The sequence below is a fragment of the Phyllostomus hastatus genome, unplaced genomic scaffold, assembly GCF_019186645.2.
Source record: "Phyllostomus hastatus isolate PE091 unplaced genomic scaffold, TTU_PhHast_1.1 phas_contig_29, whole genome shotgun sequence".
Lineage (NCBI taxonomy): Eukaryota > Metazoa > Chordata > Mammalia > Chiroptera > Phyllostomidae > Phyllostomus > Phyllostomus hastatus.
The window spans coordinates 23220001-23237345 of NW_025333835.1; the positions used below are offsets into that span (position 1 = coordinate 23220001).

Genomic DNA, 17345 nt, shown 5'->3' on the forward strand with positions numbered 1-17345 from the left:
TTATTAATACACTCACATGTCATTTTAAAATAAACTAATTTTAAGCAGTATTAATTCTTAAAAATTCATAATTCTTTCACAATAACAGACAATATTAACTCTTACCTAGTTCCTTTCAGACCCTGTGAAATAAATGTATACTATAAAAGTGTAAAATTGTGTATCATCATTTCTTCTTACATTCAGAACACATATTTTCTATCCTATTTATCATATATAATGGTTATATAATATGTGAAACTATATTATAATATGCTTAATAATGCCTTATTTCAGACATTTAGGTTGTTTCAGGTTTCTATTTTATCTTAAAAATCACTGTAAAGAATATCTTCTTGTTCTTCATCTTCTGAAATCTCTTCTTGAGATTTCAAAGAATTTTTAAGCCAAGAGGGCAACTGGGCATCAAGCTCCTTGATTATTAAATAAGAAAGCTGAGAAATTAAGAGACTTATCCAAGTAGCTAAGAATTTATTATCTTCAGGACGACTAGAAGCTAAATCTCCTGACATAGTTTGCTCTCTGCTCCTCCATCCCAGTTCCTGAATTTGTCTAGAAAAACTTACCTTGGTCATGCTATAAGATATTCAAATTTTACACAATGATTTTTTTAAATAATTTTGTTTTAAACCAGCTTTTTAGTCTGTATATGTTCACATTAGATTACTTATTAAACATAATAACGAAAATGCCAGGAATTTTAAATATTTACAAATGCATTTAAATTTATGAAAGAAGAGCTTACTATTTTTAATTTTCTTTAATGTTCAAATTAGCAGTTTTGTTTGAAATGTCAGGACATGGAGACATCTTTTGCATAGGGAATGATATGAACCATATGGCTTATTCACAATCAACTGAATTACAAACCATGGCAGTTCCTACACTTTTAAGAGATGCTTATGTGGTCCTTCCATTAAAATTCCACTAATGTGACATTTGTGAAAAGGTTTATGTTTGGACATACTTTCCTCACCATATGTGAAGCCACAGAGAGCAAAAGCATCAATTCAAAGTGTTTATATAAATCGACAGCTATCAGTTCTAAAATACTTCTCATCACATATGTCAGTATCTTTCTGGCCTTTTAGGATAGTTTCACGTGCTTCCATGTTTACAAGCCCCTGCCTGTTAAAGCTGTTCAATTTTACTCATCAGACAGGAAGAAGCATTTTACAAACCACTGCTAAGCAGAGAAACATTAAGAAAGTTTAGAAAAACTTTCCATATTTAATCTGTTAAACAATGGCACATTTCTTATGAATCAGTGATACTGTAATTGAACTGGAGACATTTTTAGAGCAAGCTTGCTTTGGCTTTTTCACCCTCCGATTTGGAATCTGCTCACAGTACTGCCAGCTTAACCAAAAAGGATTAACTCTCATATCCAACTGAGAACACAGATAATTCTCAGTAATTGGTAAAAAATGAAGATGAATGGGGCTGAGAGATAAGGAGCAATTAGCTCATCAGCAGTTACAGCTGTGCACTCAATCCGGATCCATCTCTTGAGTCTCGGCCCCTTTTAAAGAACCTAAGCAGAATAAGCATAGGACACCCCCTACCCCAAAATTTGCGTATACCTGCCCATCATTCCTCTAGTCTTCCACTTTATTTCCTCACTATACAAAGACACCTGTCATAGCATGCTATGTAAATTACTACCTCTCTCAGGACCTGTGTCTAAAGCCAATCTTCTTTTTAAACTTTTTTTTATAACAGAAACCAAATGACTACTGTAGACACTCTTAAATTCCCTGTCAATCGTTTCATTATAGCAGCATCATCTGTTTGAAAATATAAGCAATTCCCTCATCTAATTATAGGAAGGATTTGAGGTTCATTAACATTGCCAAGGCAGAGAATCCAATGTGCAACTGCAGAGCTCTGCTTGGTGGCCTGTGTTCTCAGTTTCCTTTCATTTGCTTTCTCAAGGTCTCCAAGACTTTTTCCTGAAATCATAAAAAGTACTTTTTCCTTCCAAATAGACACATGAATTAGAAGAAAGGAAATGACTTCAGTGTAAACCATTCTATTTCTGCGAGAACAGTTTTTAAAAAAAGATAAGGGGATGGTCAGCTGGAGAAGATAATTTTATCTTCCTATATGCCTTTTTTTCATTGAATTTGTTTTTTTAAGTTGATGGCTAGCAATAAGGAGTAAGGAATGCAACTGAAGAGCCCAGCTGTTAATCCCAAATTCAAATTCTTGTTTTTACTTGAAACTCCTACACCATTGTAATTATTGCAAGTTTAAGAAAATGAAAAAGAATCCTCCATTGCAGGGGTCTGAAATGTGCTCAGGTTTGTGGATCACCGGAGCAGTGGACACTTATATTCCACAGTGCTCGGAAAGAGAAAAGACTGAAGTCTCAAGATTACTTCACTTCCTTAAAGAAATAACAGCAGTGGGGGTTATGACTATAGTTTAAACAATAAGAATTTCTTGGGACATCTGTTTTGAGATCACATTTTGAATAGATATGAACTCATTTCCTACCAAGCAAGCAATCTACTATTGTTGATAGCTGTTTACCAGTTCTGTGAGTCAGATATTAGCTTGTGGCAAAGGTCCCTCTTAAAGTCTCCGAGTATTCTTTAAACTGTGTACATAGTGTTTTCCTTAAATAAAATGTTAAGAGAAGTAAAAATGCAGTCTTTTCCTGTCTCTTGGTAAATTATAGTCCACAAAATCTCAGACTTGAGAATAATATTTAATGTATTTATCTTTAAAGAGTCATTTCCTATGTTGTCATTAGTTAAGGGAGTAAGATATTAGCTTTAGCAAGTATTTAAGGAACACAGAAACTATTAAGAGATGCTCACTATGTCAATATTTATGTAGCATTTCAAAACTAGAAGTAAAATTAAGTTTCCTTTATTTAGATTAAATCAATTGTGATTTAGTATCCTCAAAAATGTGCATGATGGCAAAAAAATGATAAGCAGATAAAAACACAACTACAGACACTATGGAATTGACCTTGGGTTCACCAGTTTTAAATTCTCCCTTTCTATTATCTTAGTCCCCATTTCCAAGCAGCATTTAAGCTGGTTATGTAGATCAGCCCTTAAAGCAAAAAAATAGCAATTTATCTGGCCTGTATGTTGTGGATAGTGTTGCCACTAAAAAGAATCCAGGACATTTTTCCTTCTTATCTGCAATGTAGCTCATATCAGCCAACCTGTCACAAGATAGTACTTGATATAAACAAGAGATTGCAAAGACATCTCAGTAATCAATATCAGGATGGCTACAGTATGGAAACCCCAACCAGTGCATATCATTTGTCTCAGCATCTATTTCTATGGCCAAATGAAGCATTAATTCAAATCATAAATCTATGGTGATTTAAATCTGGGAATGAGCACCTGCCTGCTTTAATGATTTATTTTGTACATTTCAGTAAGCAGGAGATTTGTCCATATGAACTGACAGGTCACCTTCAGATGCCAGGAGCAGACTGTTTATCACCATGCAGACTAGCATCTCATCTTAGCAAGTAAATATTAAACTAAAAGAATCCAATTGATTGTGGATGAGGGAGAATGGCGACACGGCCATATATTTTACTCAGCGTGCTGATGCCTCACTCAGATCTATCGTGAAGTTCTCAGTTCTTCCTAAAGTGATCACTCTGTTGGAAAGACGTGAGCTCAAGGTTACCAGGTAAAATTGGAATATACAATAATTATTTGTCAGTGTCAAAGGTTTCTTTAAACACTTTTTTGCCTAATTTTTACGATTCATATTGAGAACTGGAAAAGGTCTTCTAGAATAAGAATATCCCCTCACCCCAGCAAACCAATCGAACCAAATCAAGCAAAAATAAAATCTATTATCTAAGGCAATAAGGTTTTATTCACAACCAAGAAAAACAAACAAAAAAACAAGTTTTCCCACATAAGAAAATCTGAAATGTTTGACAAAACATGTGAGCCAAACAAGTACAAGAGATAAAAGAACCCTGAAAAGACCTCAGAATTGTCACTGGATTTGGGCAGAGCTGAGTAGCAACAATACATCATTTAAGGAGCCCCTCTCTGAGGGGTTGCACTACTTCAAAGAGCCGAATGATAGATTCATGAGAGCACTGAGTTTGTATTCTCAAACACAGGCCCTTGAGATTCTTGGGATTCCTGCTGGAGTTCCTCTGCTTCACTGTCACTTCCTGAGCTCACGGATGGTCCTAGAGGAGCCAGCCCATCCGGCTATGGCTGCCTGCACCTGGAGCCACGCTGCCCTTTGACTGGGTGCCTCCTGAGTGCTGGCACTGTAACATGGTTAATTTTGTGTTCCTAGATGAGCTAAAAGCAAGTGTACAACAAGATCCAAGTGACATAACAGCTTCCCCCAAATTTCCTCAACAAACAATATTCAGCAGAGAGAAGAGGGAAACAGAGGAGGAAGCAGTTAAATGCTGTATAATGAGGACAAAGTTATTTTCAGGAGGGCAGATTTGGAGAAATAATAATAATAATAGCAAAAGCAATACCAAAACAACCAATTTCATTACTGACCAAAAGGTGGTAAGGGGGCATTATAATAAATAAAGTGATAAACACTTGACAAATATGATCTCCTCAAATTGTTATGATGTAGACACTAGCAAGCACTGTTCTCAGAATCAGAAAAGACTAGGGCCATATAAAGCGACTGCTAATTTGGCAACTGCTTTGATCTGTGCAAGTTCAGTCCCCACCCTACCATTGCTTTGCACCCTCTCTGTCCTTCCCTTCCTCAAAACTCTCTTGTCCTCATCTCTAGATAAAAGGAGAAGGCAGGTACTATGCTCAGGAAGGATAATAAGTCATAATAAGTTCTTAGAGGACAGCAGCATGTGAGAGAACCAAATAAAAATGACAATGATAACATTTCCCCCTCAAGTCAGCCATAGAAATGTAACATAAATTATCTACATGCCTTAGGGACTAGCAACAATACTAATGCTATAACAATCCCAAAATACTAAGACCCTCTAAGAAAATTCAAATAAATTCCTGCTCCTGGTTCAAATTGGTGTTGGGGCAATACATTCAATTTAAAAAAAGAATGAAATATACAAAAAATGATATGAAGTAACAACTGTATACTTTAATGAAGAAAAAGTAATTTCTTCCAAGTAAAACACAAAAGAAAATCCAAATTGTTCTTTTAAGTATTATAATAGCCTATATATCCAATAATTAACATAAACTATTATTTGGTCAGTAAGCGAGTATTATTTCATGCCAATGTTCAACCATAGTCCATAGTCTCCTTTGGTTTCTCCAGGGTCAACTTCTGCTCTACTGCTCAGAAATTTGAACAGAAGTAAAATGTTTTAATATATTTTGCTTTGCTTTAAATTTTAGTAAGTTGCATACTTTGTTTATCCCTCCTCCCAGCACCAACTATTAAGAACAGTCTGCATTAAAGTCTTATTCTTCTAAAAATTTAAAAACAATCTAGGTTATGTTTTAAAATGATAATTAAAATTTATAGTGGCCAATTACTTATTTATAAAAGTGTCTAATTTTTTGCCCTGGCCAAGTAGCTCAGTTGGTTAGATCATCATCCCAAAACGAAAAGGTTTGGGTTCAATCCCTATTCAGGGCACATACAAGAATCAAGCAATGAATGCATAAATAACTAAAATGACAAACTGATATCTCTTTATCTCTCTCAAATAAAAATCAATAAAAAATTAAACAAAGTGTCTATGGCTGCTCTGTTTTACAGGTCAAAATCAAAGACTTCTATTTTAAAAAAATATGAATTAGTAGTTCTAAAAGGAGAATTATCAATCATTTTACTTCAATCATTTTTAATTTTTTAAAAAGCTTATTATCTATCTATTTTTAGAGAGAGGGGACGAGAGGGAGAAAGAGAGGGAGAGAAATATCTGTGTATGAGAGAAACATCCATCGGTTGTCTCCCGCATGCGCCACCACCAGGGACTAGGCCACAACCCAGGCATGTGCCCTGACCAGAAATCGAACTGGCAACCTTTCCCTTTGCAGGACGACGTGCAACCAACTGAGCCACACCTGTCAGGACATCATTTTTAACTTTTTTATTTAAAAAGATATTTATTTATTTTTAAAATTATCATGGTAAAATTAACTTCTTGGGCAGAGATGATACAGTTTTATGAATGTTAACCCTTTTTTCATGTAGCCACCACCACACTCAAGACACATCAATATGCCATAACTCCGAAATTTTCCCTTTACCCTTACACTCACCCCTCACCTCTTGCAACTACTGCCCCGCTCTCTATCCCCATAGGTTTGCCTTCTCTAAAATGCCAGACAGATAAAGTTAGATATGCCTTTTTAGGTTGATTATTTCCCCCAATTCAAAACCTCCTCCTGTTCATTCGTTTGTTTTTTCATCTTTCAGAAAACTCCCTTTCTCTTTCTCCCAAACATCTGAGTTGAGCAGTAACGCCTTTCAGATGATCATACAGTCACTAAAAGTTTTTAACTTTTAAAAGCCTAAATTTATACATGTAAACCATGATCGAAACAATCTGCTATCCTCCCGTCTTCTCACCGGAAGCACCCCAAATGCAAGCGCTGGCGATTCCCTTGGTCTCCTTCAGTGTGAACGCCGTGCCTCCCGACTCTCTCCCCTATCTATTCATTCTCAGAATTGCTGCCACCTTCTTTGTAGCCTACTCTCAAATCAGACCCACTACCGCCACTCCTTTCTATTTCCCCCATGGAGTTCTGCTGAAAACTTTCCTTTTCCCTCTTTTTATGTTAGAAGATACTCTTTGGCATCACCGAAGCAGTGGTATTTTGTGTTTGGTATATATATTTCAAAATTACTTCCTACTGAAACATTCTCGACTAGTGTATGGTTCCGTGGATCTGCTGCAAGAATGATTATAACTAAAATCCATGGTGTTCCTCCATATGTCCTTAACTGCATGTCAATGGGCTGAAAGCAGAGACCTGATTAGCTAAATAAATAATCTGTTAAAATGATGCATGGAATAGAAAGCTTAACTGAACTTCCATGAATTATTGTGTCCTCTGTCAACGTGTTGGATGTAGTATCTTACACATATCTTGTAGTGTCCAAATTGTTCTTGTTAAATTATATTTTGAACATGGCTTCCCAATGCCGTGGCAGAAAAAAAAAACTGTCTCACTAACACATAAATGCTAAAGATATCAATAAAAAATTAACCCATATTTGAAGTGGTGTTTGACAAAACAAATTATGCACATGAATTCTGCATAGAAAAAAAAACTGTTCCTTTGGTTTAAATTGTGACTATAACCATTTTCTACATACCTTGAGAAAAAATATCAAGAGAGATTCAAGTACTATGTTTAGTATGAAGAAAATGGGCAATGGTTGTATATAGACAGTAATAATCACCATATATACTTTGTTGCTAATGCAAATTGTTATTGAATAACAAATACATTAAGAATAAAAAAGATAAAGTGTGCGATTTTGTTTGTAAATATTATTCTACCACCTTACCCATAATCTATATTTTAGAATTGATGATTAAAACTTATTTGTATTATGAAAGATGTTAACTCCACGCTTACAGAAGTTGCAGACATAAAGTCGGTCCTATAATAAAAAGTAATGATGCTAACCATTTATTTAGACTGTGTGTTATTAGGTACTAAATGGTATCTTCAAAATCTACACTGTTTCAAAGCTACAAGCACCGACTTCTTGAATGGCCAACCAGTAGTTTTGCTCTCGAAAAGAAAATGTGGTAGCAAAAGGATCACAGTAAGTTTCAGTGATTATAAAACTTACCAACACTTGAATTCATATCCCCATTTTCAGAATCTGCTCCATGTTGGTTATTACTGGCATGATAGTTGCTCATAGCTTCTAACTTGATTTTTTTCACCTTCATTGCTTCGGCAATAGCTGCATTGGTAGCGGCGGCAGCTGCTGCCGCTGCTGCTGTCAGACCTTCAAAGAATAAATTAAAAGTGAGATCATTCAAAATCTGATTTTTCACGTAACAGTTCATGTACTTTATATAATACACATAAACATTAACATATCTGATTATTTTGTGCAATATTCTGAAACATATATTCATTCCCAACTAGCCCCTCCCTAAAAAAATCTGATCTAATGAGAGTACTCTCTACATTCCCAAATTAAATATTAGTAGAAACATAATTCAAACATAGAAGGACAGTAGTAGAAATGCAGCCAGAATTACATCTCAAACAAATCTGAACATGCCATTCTCCCTGCTTAAAATCCCCTACAGCTTCCTAACGGGGGAAATAATCTGAACTGCTTAATTCACAAAGTCTTGCCCCAAGGAGTAAACCTATCTCATCACCCAAAGTTTCCTCATTTTCATACTACATTCCAGCTACGATCAACATGCCACAGGTACCCGTCCCCGCGCTGCCTCTTGAAGCCTGCGCTTTCACACATGCCATGCCCTCTGTGTGGAATACCCTGGCCCCAGGGCTCCCCTCCCTGACTTTCCATCCTCCAGAATTCTAGTCCCAGAGTGGGCACATTCATCCACGGTGCCATGGTGTTTGTCCAGGGCAGTCTGTCTCTGTCCAGTCAGAGAACAGAAGGTAGAAGCAGACATGAGATTAGAAATAGAGTCTGAGCCCAGAGTATAAATGAGCAGGAAACTAAGGCCATGATTTGTTGATAGGTTATGCATAGGCAGCAGAGGTTTTTGAGCAGGGGAATGCTTTGTTTTCTTTAAATGTGTGAACTTTTACCAATTCAGCTCACTTTATCCTGGCATCCCTTATCTGCAAAATAACATACCCTGAAATATATGAATGATCTCTCCCCACCGTAAAACTTCAGTAGTCCATGAGACAGTATATACCACCACCATCACCCACTATGTCTTTTGCTATGGCTGCTTCATAGATTCTGACTGCAGTTCTTCAGCCTGGTTTAAATTTATCTGTGTGATTTATTTCCACTCCCAGCTGGTGGATTAGAGACTGAACAACTCTCTCCTCCTTTTCCTCCCCACTAATCATCAATTCTAGTTACTACAGCAAAAACTTATAGCCTTAGGAATTATAAGAAAGTCTTTTTTTTCCCCTAGAAATCTGTTTTCTTTTTTTTTTAATTAGAAGAGCTCACCTTTCTTTCAAATAAGACCAAACAGGCATTGACTGGCTTCACCCCAACACAAAACAGTCAGATGAGATCTTTGCGTGAAAACCTGGTAACCGCTCCCTACAAAAGGCACTGATCTACATTCAAAGAATTCATCCGGGTCTGGGCTGAACATTTATTGCCTTTTAAGTCCCAACTTGAAATGATTCTCTCATCTTCCTATGATTGAATTTTCTCCCCAGTTACTCATTTCCTTCAAAGATGTTTCAGAACATTTTCTTTTCTCTGAAAAGTCTTTTAGTGCTTCCCAGAAAACCTCTCTTACTCAACTTTGCCTTGTCACAAATGCGTACATTCTACTTGTCCCTCCTCTTCATTGACTGGTGTTATTCCATCTCCGAGTTATGACACTTCTCGGGCCTTTATCTTTGATTTATGCTGCAGGTAAATATTGTTCTATGGTATTTGAATAAAAAAGGCAAACCTTCAACTTGAGATATGATTGCTATTATTGTATATATCTGAATCTAATTCAGTGGCATGAAACATAACTATGCATGATATGGCCTTGGAGAAGCCATAAAATCTTCTTGAGTATGGGTTCTTCATCTGTGAAGCTATTCTATTCACAGAGGGATAATATAAGAATTAAATAAGAAAACCTGGGTGAAGAATGCCACATCGTGTTTAGTAAAAACTAGACATGCCTTGCAGTCTAGTTCCTTAGTAGACAAGTCCACACCTAGTGTGGATATCATGGGCTGGCCACAGCTCCCTCCACTAGAAAAATTCTACTTCTCTTTAGGTATTATATTAATTGTTGGCTTTTATAAATACTTTTTAATAGTTTTAGTATTTATCTGATCTTATTTATGGTGCTCTTCTATTCTTCCCTTGACAGTTTTCCCATTTTTACATTTCTAATAAAATTCCAAATGATATAGCATTTAATGTGTGTGTGTGTGTGTCACACACATTTAATTCTGTGGTAGCTTTCACATTCACTCAGTGTTCTCCCTTTGCCCTGGTTTCCCCTAGCGAAAGCTGCCACCTTCTCATCCCTGGAATCCTGCAATAACACTTTGAACAGCTTCCACTCTCCCCACCTCCAATCTCTTATTATTCATACAGCTGTCCATATAACCTTACAAAACTAAAAATCCGATCATGACATGCAATGGCCACTCTTAGGTGCTAGCTAGACACTTTGCAAGGGTTTCAGAGTGCTGTGCGCTCAGTTTCTGCCTGTGTGACATCATCTGCTTCCCCAGGTCCCTCTTGATCTCTCAGCTCCAGACACATAGGCCTGCTTTCACTTCCTCTAATGGACTACATGCCTTTTTTCAAACCAGACTTTGGATGTTACTCCCACTTCCTAGAAAAGTTCTCTGGTCCTCTGCCCCAAACACACCCATGCAACCATTATGTATCATGGTCTAGAAGTAGCAGGCTAAGGTTCCTGACTCTTCAGTCTACCTAGGAAAGTTATCAACACTTTAAGAACCAGCTCAAAACTCACTTATTTGAAAGAGCTGACCTTCCCCAACCTGCTCCTGAAGAGCAGACCTAGCGATGCACTCACTTGTGTTCTCAGCCTTGCTGTGTGAGAGCATGCCATCCTCTGCGAGCCTGAATTACCTGTGGGGCTTTAAAACACGCAAATAGCTGAGTTCTACTCTCTGAGATGCTGGTTGGGAACCCAGCATTTGTGTGTTTTGCGCTGATTTTACTGCTCCCCACGTCATTTTAACATGCAGTTTGAGGAGAGAAACTCAGTCCCTTGCACTCTTCCCCCAACCCCCTTTTTAAAAGAGAAGATCTGGGGTGGGGAGTAGGTTCAGGGCTAGCTCCTTTAACTAGGTTGTAACACCAAAAGGACAGAAATACATTAGCTGAAAGCCTGGAAGGAATTGTCACTGAATGAAAAAAAAAATGCTTCTCAAACTAGATTACTTGGAAAGCCAAAGGAGAAACATGGTCATTATTTTGACAACATCCATGTAAGTAATTTAAAACTTCATGTTTACGTTACCATCAGTTTGGATATAGTCGGAGTACCAAATCTCGTTAATACAAAGCATAACGCCCCAAAGCTCCATCTTCCTAGGGATGGAGAGGATCAGAAGAGGCTCACGGCCCCTCCCCTGCGTTTATTGCACTTCCTGCTGGCCTTGCAGCGGTCCTTTCAAATCTCTGACGGAATTCCCAAATCTCCCAACTTGCTGTCTCTTGTTAAAAAAAAATTAGTTGAAACTTGTTTTAGAAAGAAGTCTCATTGTACATTTTGTTCTATAAATATGTTGCCTTTCGTGGGGGAGTGTAATAAATTCACAAAATAACTATTTTTTGATGTATCCCTCATTGAGAATTCGTACTATGAAAACACTTTCTGCGTAATCAAGAGTCGTCTACTTGTGTAGACACTGGCAACCTATCACATTTACCATACCCTTTTACCTCCCCGCCTAACCCTTTCCTCAAGTCAGTTTTCTCCCCTTGCCTCAGATTCATAAGAGATTTTTGTCCTCCTCCTTCAGCACCCCACCCTCATCCGACTGCAACATCCCCACTGCTTTCAGCTCTTCCCAGTCAAAACAGCCTCTCTGTCCTCCTGAACTAGGTAATTCTCTGTTTCTGAAAGTGACAATCTACATCCAATCTAGCTGTGGTGTGTGGTAAAATTAGAGATTATCTTCCCCAGATTCACTGCCACAGTCTCTTATTTCTGGGACGGACTGAGGAATCTGTGTTTTTGCCCTTCAGTGGGCTGATTCTGATGCTCACAGCCCTTACATGACCTGATGACAGTAATTCACATCAGAGTGCATCTGCACCTTATGACACAAACTTATTTTAAAAATAAAAATAAAATAAAAAATTTTAAAACCTTATTAACTAAGTAGGTCATCATGGCAGTGGTTCTCAATAGTGAGTATGCATAAAAATCAACAAGGAAAAATTAAAATATATAATCAGGCTGACCCAGTGAGTCAAGAGTTGGAGACAGCCTGCTCCAGCACGCTGCACTTTGTAAGAATGAGTCCTGTGGCTTCAGCTACCTCAGCAGAAGCAAAGAGGACAGCCTAGCCAGGCAGCACTTCTCTATGTTACCGACGCAGCAGTCATGCACATATTTATCTACAGCAACCACTTACACCCATGAAGCTGTTGGGTATATACTGTCATTATTTAAACAGCTTGAATAATTGCTTCTGATTCTTTAGTTCATAAGTTTTCACCAGATTTCTTTCTTTCTTCTGGGGCAGGGCAGATAAAAGAACAAATAAATGATGAGAAAAAAAAAGCAAACATCTTACAGTGCCCTGGCCAGGTGGCTCAGTTGGTTGCAGAGTCACCCCATAAACCAAAAGGTTGCAGGTTCAATCCCCGGTCAGGGTACATACTTAAGCTGTGAGTTCAATCCTTCTGGTTGGGGTGTATACAAGACATAGGCAATTAGTTCATCTCAGTCTCTCTCTCTCTCTCTCTCTCTCCCTCTCTCAAATCAATAAACATATCCTCGGGTGAGGATCAAAAAACCAGCTCTTATACTAAACAATAATTAACCCGTTTATTTCACCTGACCAATCTCACCTTTTTCTGCTCTCAAAGAACATTTACAGTATCTCATACACTAAGACAAAATCATGTACATAAGTGAGAAGTATAATTTTATTTTATTGTAAAAGAACTAAATCCTACTTTATCATCAACAATGGATTGAGAAATATTTTGTTTAAAAAATACACTTTCCTTTAGGAAAAGGTAATGAGTTCTACATTGTGCTCTCCTAGGCCTCTGACTGGCCCCCAGCAAAGGGACTGTGTGGCAAACTTAGGATAGAGCCCAAATGTCTATCATGGAAAAAATACTTTGTTTTCATTTGTTCCGTCCTATTTGTTCTTAACAAACTCTGTCGCTTACAATGTAAAAAGAGTAGCTTTCTAAATTCTAAACAGAATTTAGAAATACCACTTGTCATTAGTGTCTGAATTATGATACAAATTCATTGCTGTTGCCTCTGTTCTGCTCTGTTCCTTCAGGGCGAGTTCTATGTATATTTAAAAAGCTGACTATTGTTAGAAATTATTTTTATCTTGGCTTATAGATTTCCTGCACATTTATTTTTTACTTTTTGATTGCCCACTAAAACTTTTTAAAGTTCTTGTTGAATAAGTGACTGAATGGGAATTCTTAAGTTATCTAAATTCTCTGTCATATAAGGAGCAAATATGGTGGTTGAAAAAAGAAAGCATTCCAAAAAGTCACACAAACTTTGGAAAACATACATTAACTTTTACTGGAATACTGCAGCAGGTTAATAATTCCCAAGGCTTCAAAACCTTCATCTCTAAAATCAGAGGTATCCATTCTGAGCTCTGGAATGTGGAGAATAAAGGTAAAGTAATATTTGCTACAGTATGAGCACATACTAAGCCCTCCGCACATGGTAGTAAATATTACCAAGTAACCCATAATATCCACCACCTCCTTATGTTTAGCTGTGCTTTTGTTCAGCTACTCGCAAAAACGCAAATATGACAAAAGCTACTTAATAGCACAGAGTTAGAATTTAGCTATTTGACAGATGGATATCTAAAAACCATGTTTCTATCACATCATTTGATTTAGTAGCCTACATCGATCAAATTTATCATAAACTCACTAAATCTCCACTCTGTATTATTTTGATGCAAAGCCTTCACTACTTCACATTCAATATCTTTAAAACCAATCCATGGGTTTATCACTTAGGAGGAAAGCAGGCACTGTTACCAGTTAAGAGACTCATTTTACTTTGCAAAGATAGCATTTTTCTTCTGCTTTCAACTTTTATCAAAACAGCCTTTAAATCCTTCAAATGCCGTTATACAATCCTGATCACTCTCTGTAACAAAAGGAAAAGTATCCCTATTCTATTTATTTCAAATAAGTTAGTACCCACAGTTATAGAGTAGATTACAACTGTAGATTATAAATATCAATAAAAAAGACATATTGCTGTCAAATTCTTTCTCTGATCTGTTTGTTTGCTCATTAACTTGAAAGGTCCAATCTTTGATCTTGGGTTTCAAAGACATCGAGATGACTTCCAAATGTTTGATATGTTGTCTACTTTTACATCACATTCCATATAAAATGCATTTCCCAAAACCTAATGGTTAAATAAAAGGAGTTATATGCAAGAGATAGCCTGCATTAAAAGCTTCCATATGATAGACTTTTTATTAGTCTATGCCACTTTACCCAAATTTAGAAGAAACAATTTTAAACATGCAGTAGATTATAGGCAATGGTAGTGATTATTAATATGCTAGAATTGATAAGTTATTTATGTCTGGCATTCTTCCTACTGATTATTTAGAAAGACAGGCAGCTTATAAATATCTCATCACTCCATCGTCACAGAAATTTCATCGACAGTGCTCATGCACAGCTATTAGCAATATGAATCTAACCATTACAAGAAGGAGGAAAATCGAACATGTGGCATTAATACGCAGCCCTGGTTCCCAACCATCTGATAGGCAGATGGTGTGAAGCGGATTCTCCAGCTGAAATGAAGGGGCACATCATTTAGAACCTTGTTTGCATTCTAACTGATATCAGTGCCATATTGATATACATGATACATCATGGCAGTATTTGAACAATCTAGTTTGTTTCAGTCATAAATGTTTACAGCCTTGTTTTTTTAATCTTATAAGCTTGTTCAGAAGAGTGTATTTTTAATTTATGAAACTTATTGTTTACTTCTGTTGAACTAAAAGATTAGAGGAAAGCACGAATATTAAATTACTTCAACCCAAAGCAATATAACCAAGACAGATGAATAAAGTGGATTTCTATTTTCAATAAAGGCTGTTATAAAGGAATTTTAAAATTAACCCAGGCATTTTGTGCACTAAATACATTTATTCATTTAAACCTTCTAGCATTTTCTCCAAAGTTGCATACAGAGAAACTTAACATCTTACATAGTCATTCATTTAAAATTCTCACTCTGTGCAATCAATCTTGTCTAACAATTCAATTCAGAAAATAAAAACATCAGAACACATAGCTCAGTTCAACAGTCATCACTGTGAAGTCACCTTTCTGTCCCTGACAGTTCCTATAGACTCTACAATACCCTGTTGAAGACACACTGTAAGCTGCATTGCAACTCTATTGAAATCACTCCAGGTCTTAGGAAAACTCTTGGCTCAATACAACAACTTAAAAATACCAGTACCTTTCTTTAACTCTGCTTTCTTCCTATCCTTATTGAATAACCACCATCTAAAAAACTGACACCAATTTCCACAGTTATTTTATTTCTCAATACTTTCTAAATAAATGAACATTGGGATTGAAACATGTCTGTCATCATTCTTGAATGATTAAATAAGAGAGTATTAAGCAACCAGAATAAATAACTTAATTGTGAATCAGGGTAGACTGAAGATTTTGAGTATGATTTTTGTCTCCTATGTCCATTAAACTGACTTTTCTTGCCCTCTGAAACATATTTATATTCTGGAGAGAAAAGGAAAATTGATCTTTAAGGCCATTAATGGAGACATTCCTTATCCTAATTTTCAGTTTTTAAATTGATTAAATTAGTTTTGAAGGTTTGGATTAGCAAATCAACCCCACAAATTTGAAAAAAAAACACATACAGTAGAGTTTACTATAATTTGATAATGACTAATAAATCAAATAGACAGCAAATGCAGCATTCTCATTCTGAAGAGTTTAAAATTGCTGTCTTCTGGAGGGAAGGCAGTAACAGGAGTGCCGGAGTCAGGAGGAGGGAGCACTGTGGGGATGTCATCTGTCTGCGTGTAAACCACTGAGAAATTTCCAAGAAGGCTTTAGAAACACTCAGCTTCTGACCACTAACTCATAGAATCAGGCTGAAATCTAATCAATGGAAAATTTCAAATTACTATGGTTTAAATAAGAAAATAGGTAATTTATGAAAAGTTAAACTGGCACAAAAAGGCCTTGAATAAATAACTTTCAGTTTTACTCCATTTTTCAAACATTATTGCCTTTAGAAAAATATTTCTAAATGGCCAGTTGGTGTCTAGACTTATAAAACAGGGAAATAAGCAAGACCTACTTTAATATAATGCAACCCTTTTATTTTACTGATGATGAAATTTAGGGGCAGTGAGGTTAATCATTTCTAAAAAGTCACACCATTAAATAATGATAGAGTAATCCCAATTCCCTTAACTCCCCATTCAGCATTGACCACACCAACACTGTCAATAAATGGAAAAGGAAAAGTACATAACACAGGAAACTGCAGAATCCTTGAAAAAAAGTAATCCTCTTTGCTCAAGTAGCTGTGAATTGCACAGGAAGTCAAGGTTATAGATATTCAGTTGATATCACAAATATAAATTGACTCCACTTAGGAACCTGACTTAAATGTTCATGTGTGATTCAGTTTTAGAGAATTTAGAATATATTTGCCACAGAAATAATGTTCATTCTAGTTTAATTGTACACAAAACTTTTAACCTGGATTACTGGTGAAACACAGTATTTATCATATTAACCTGAACCTTGCATTTTAAATATAGCACAACAAGAAAAAGGAAAAGAGCAAACAAATGACTTTCCTCTGTATATCTTGAATATAGGAAATTAAAACAAAGTGACATAGATAAACTTTGACTCTAATTTTCTTTAAAGCACTTTTCTCATTATTGCTCATTATTCCATTCAGCAATAACCTGGGCACTAAATGTCCCATGTTTGTCTAAGATCCAATGGTTCTAAGTACCTATATGACTCATCACTCCAAATTACTCAGTGTGTTGACTCTAGGCAGGTGGCTCTTACTAGCCTGAGAGTACCTGACAGTATGTGATATGATCAAAGAATGTTTTTTAAAAAGAATACTTGTCCATATACTGATGACAGTTCAGGCAGAATAATAAGTGGAAAGATGGAATGGTGTGATAATTAACTTTCCTGCAAAAGAGTCACCTCATGGCAATATAGCCTAGGAATAATCTGCCCCAAATATCCCCTTAATTTCCTGAACAGCATTAAATTCTTTCCTAAATCCCTTAATAAGTCAATAAGAGTCACTTTTATTTTATTTTCCCAGAACCCAGCTAGCATGTGGAACACTATGAGTCTGTGGTTGTTGGTAAAGAGGAAGTCAGAAAAAAGTGGTATACATGTAGCCTTTTCTCTATGTAAGTCTTATTTAAGGGGACTTACTAGTGAGACAGAAACAGCTGGAGAAGATGTAGCGACAAAAG

General features: G+C 36.4%; 1 protein-coding gene across 1 annotated transcript in view; it reads right to left on the minus strand.

Annotated features, from left to right (window-relative positions):
• The window catches only part of DACH1 (dachshund family transcription factor 1), a 397049-nt gene that overhangs the window by 173024 nt on the left and 206680 nt on the right, over positions 1–17345 (minus strand). Inside the window, exon 3 of the mRNA XM_045839183.1 lies at positions 7774–7935. Within this exon, the coding sequence (XP_045695139.1) occupies positions 7774–7935 (162 nt within the window). The remainder of the gene's footprint in view (positions 1–7773; positions 7936–17345) is intronic.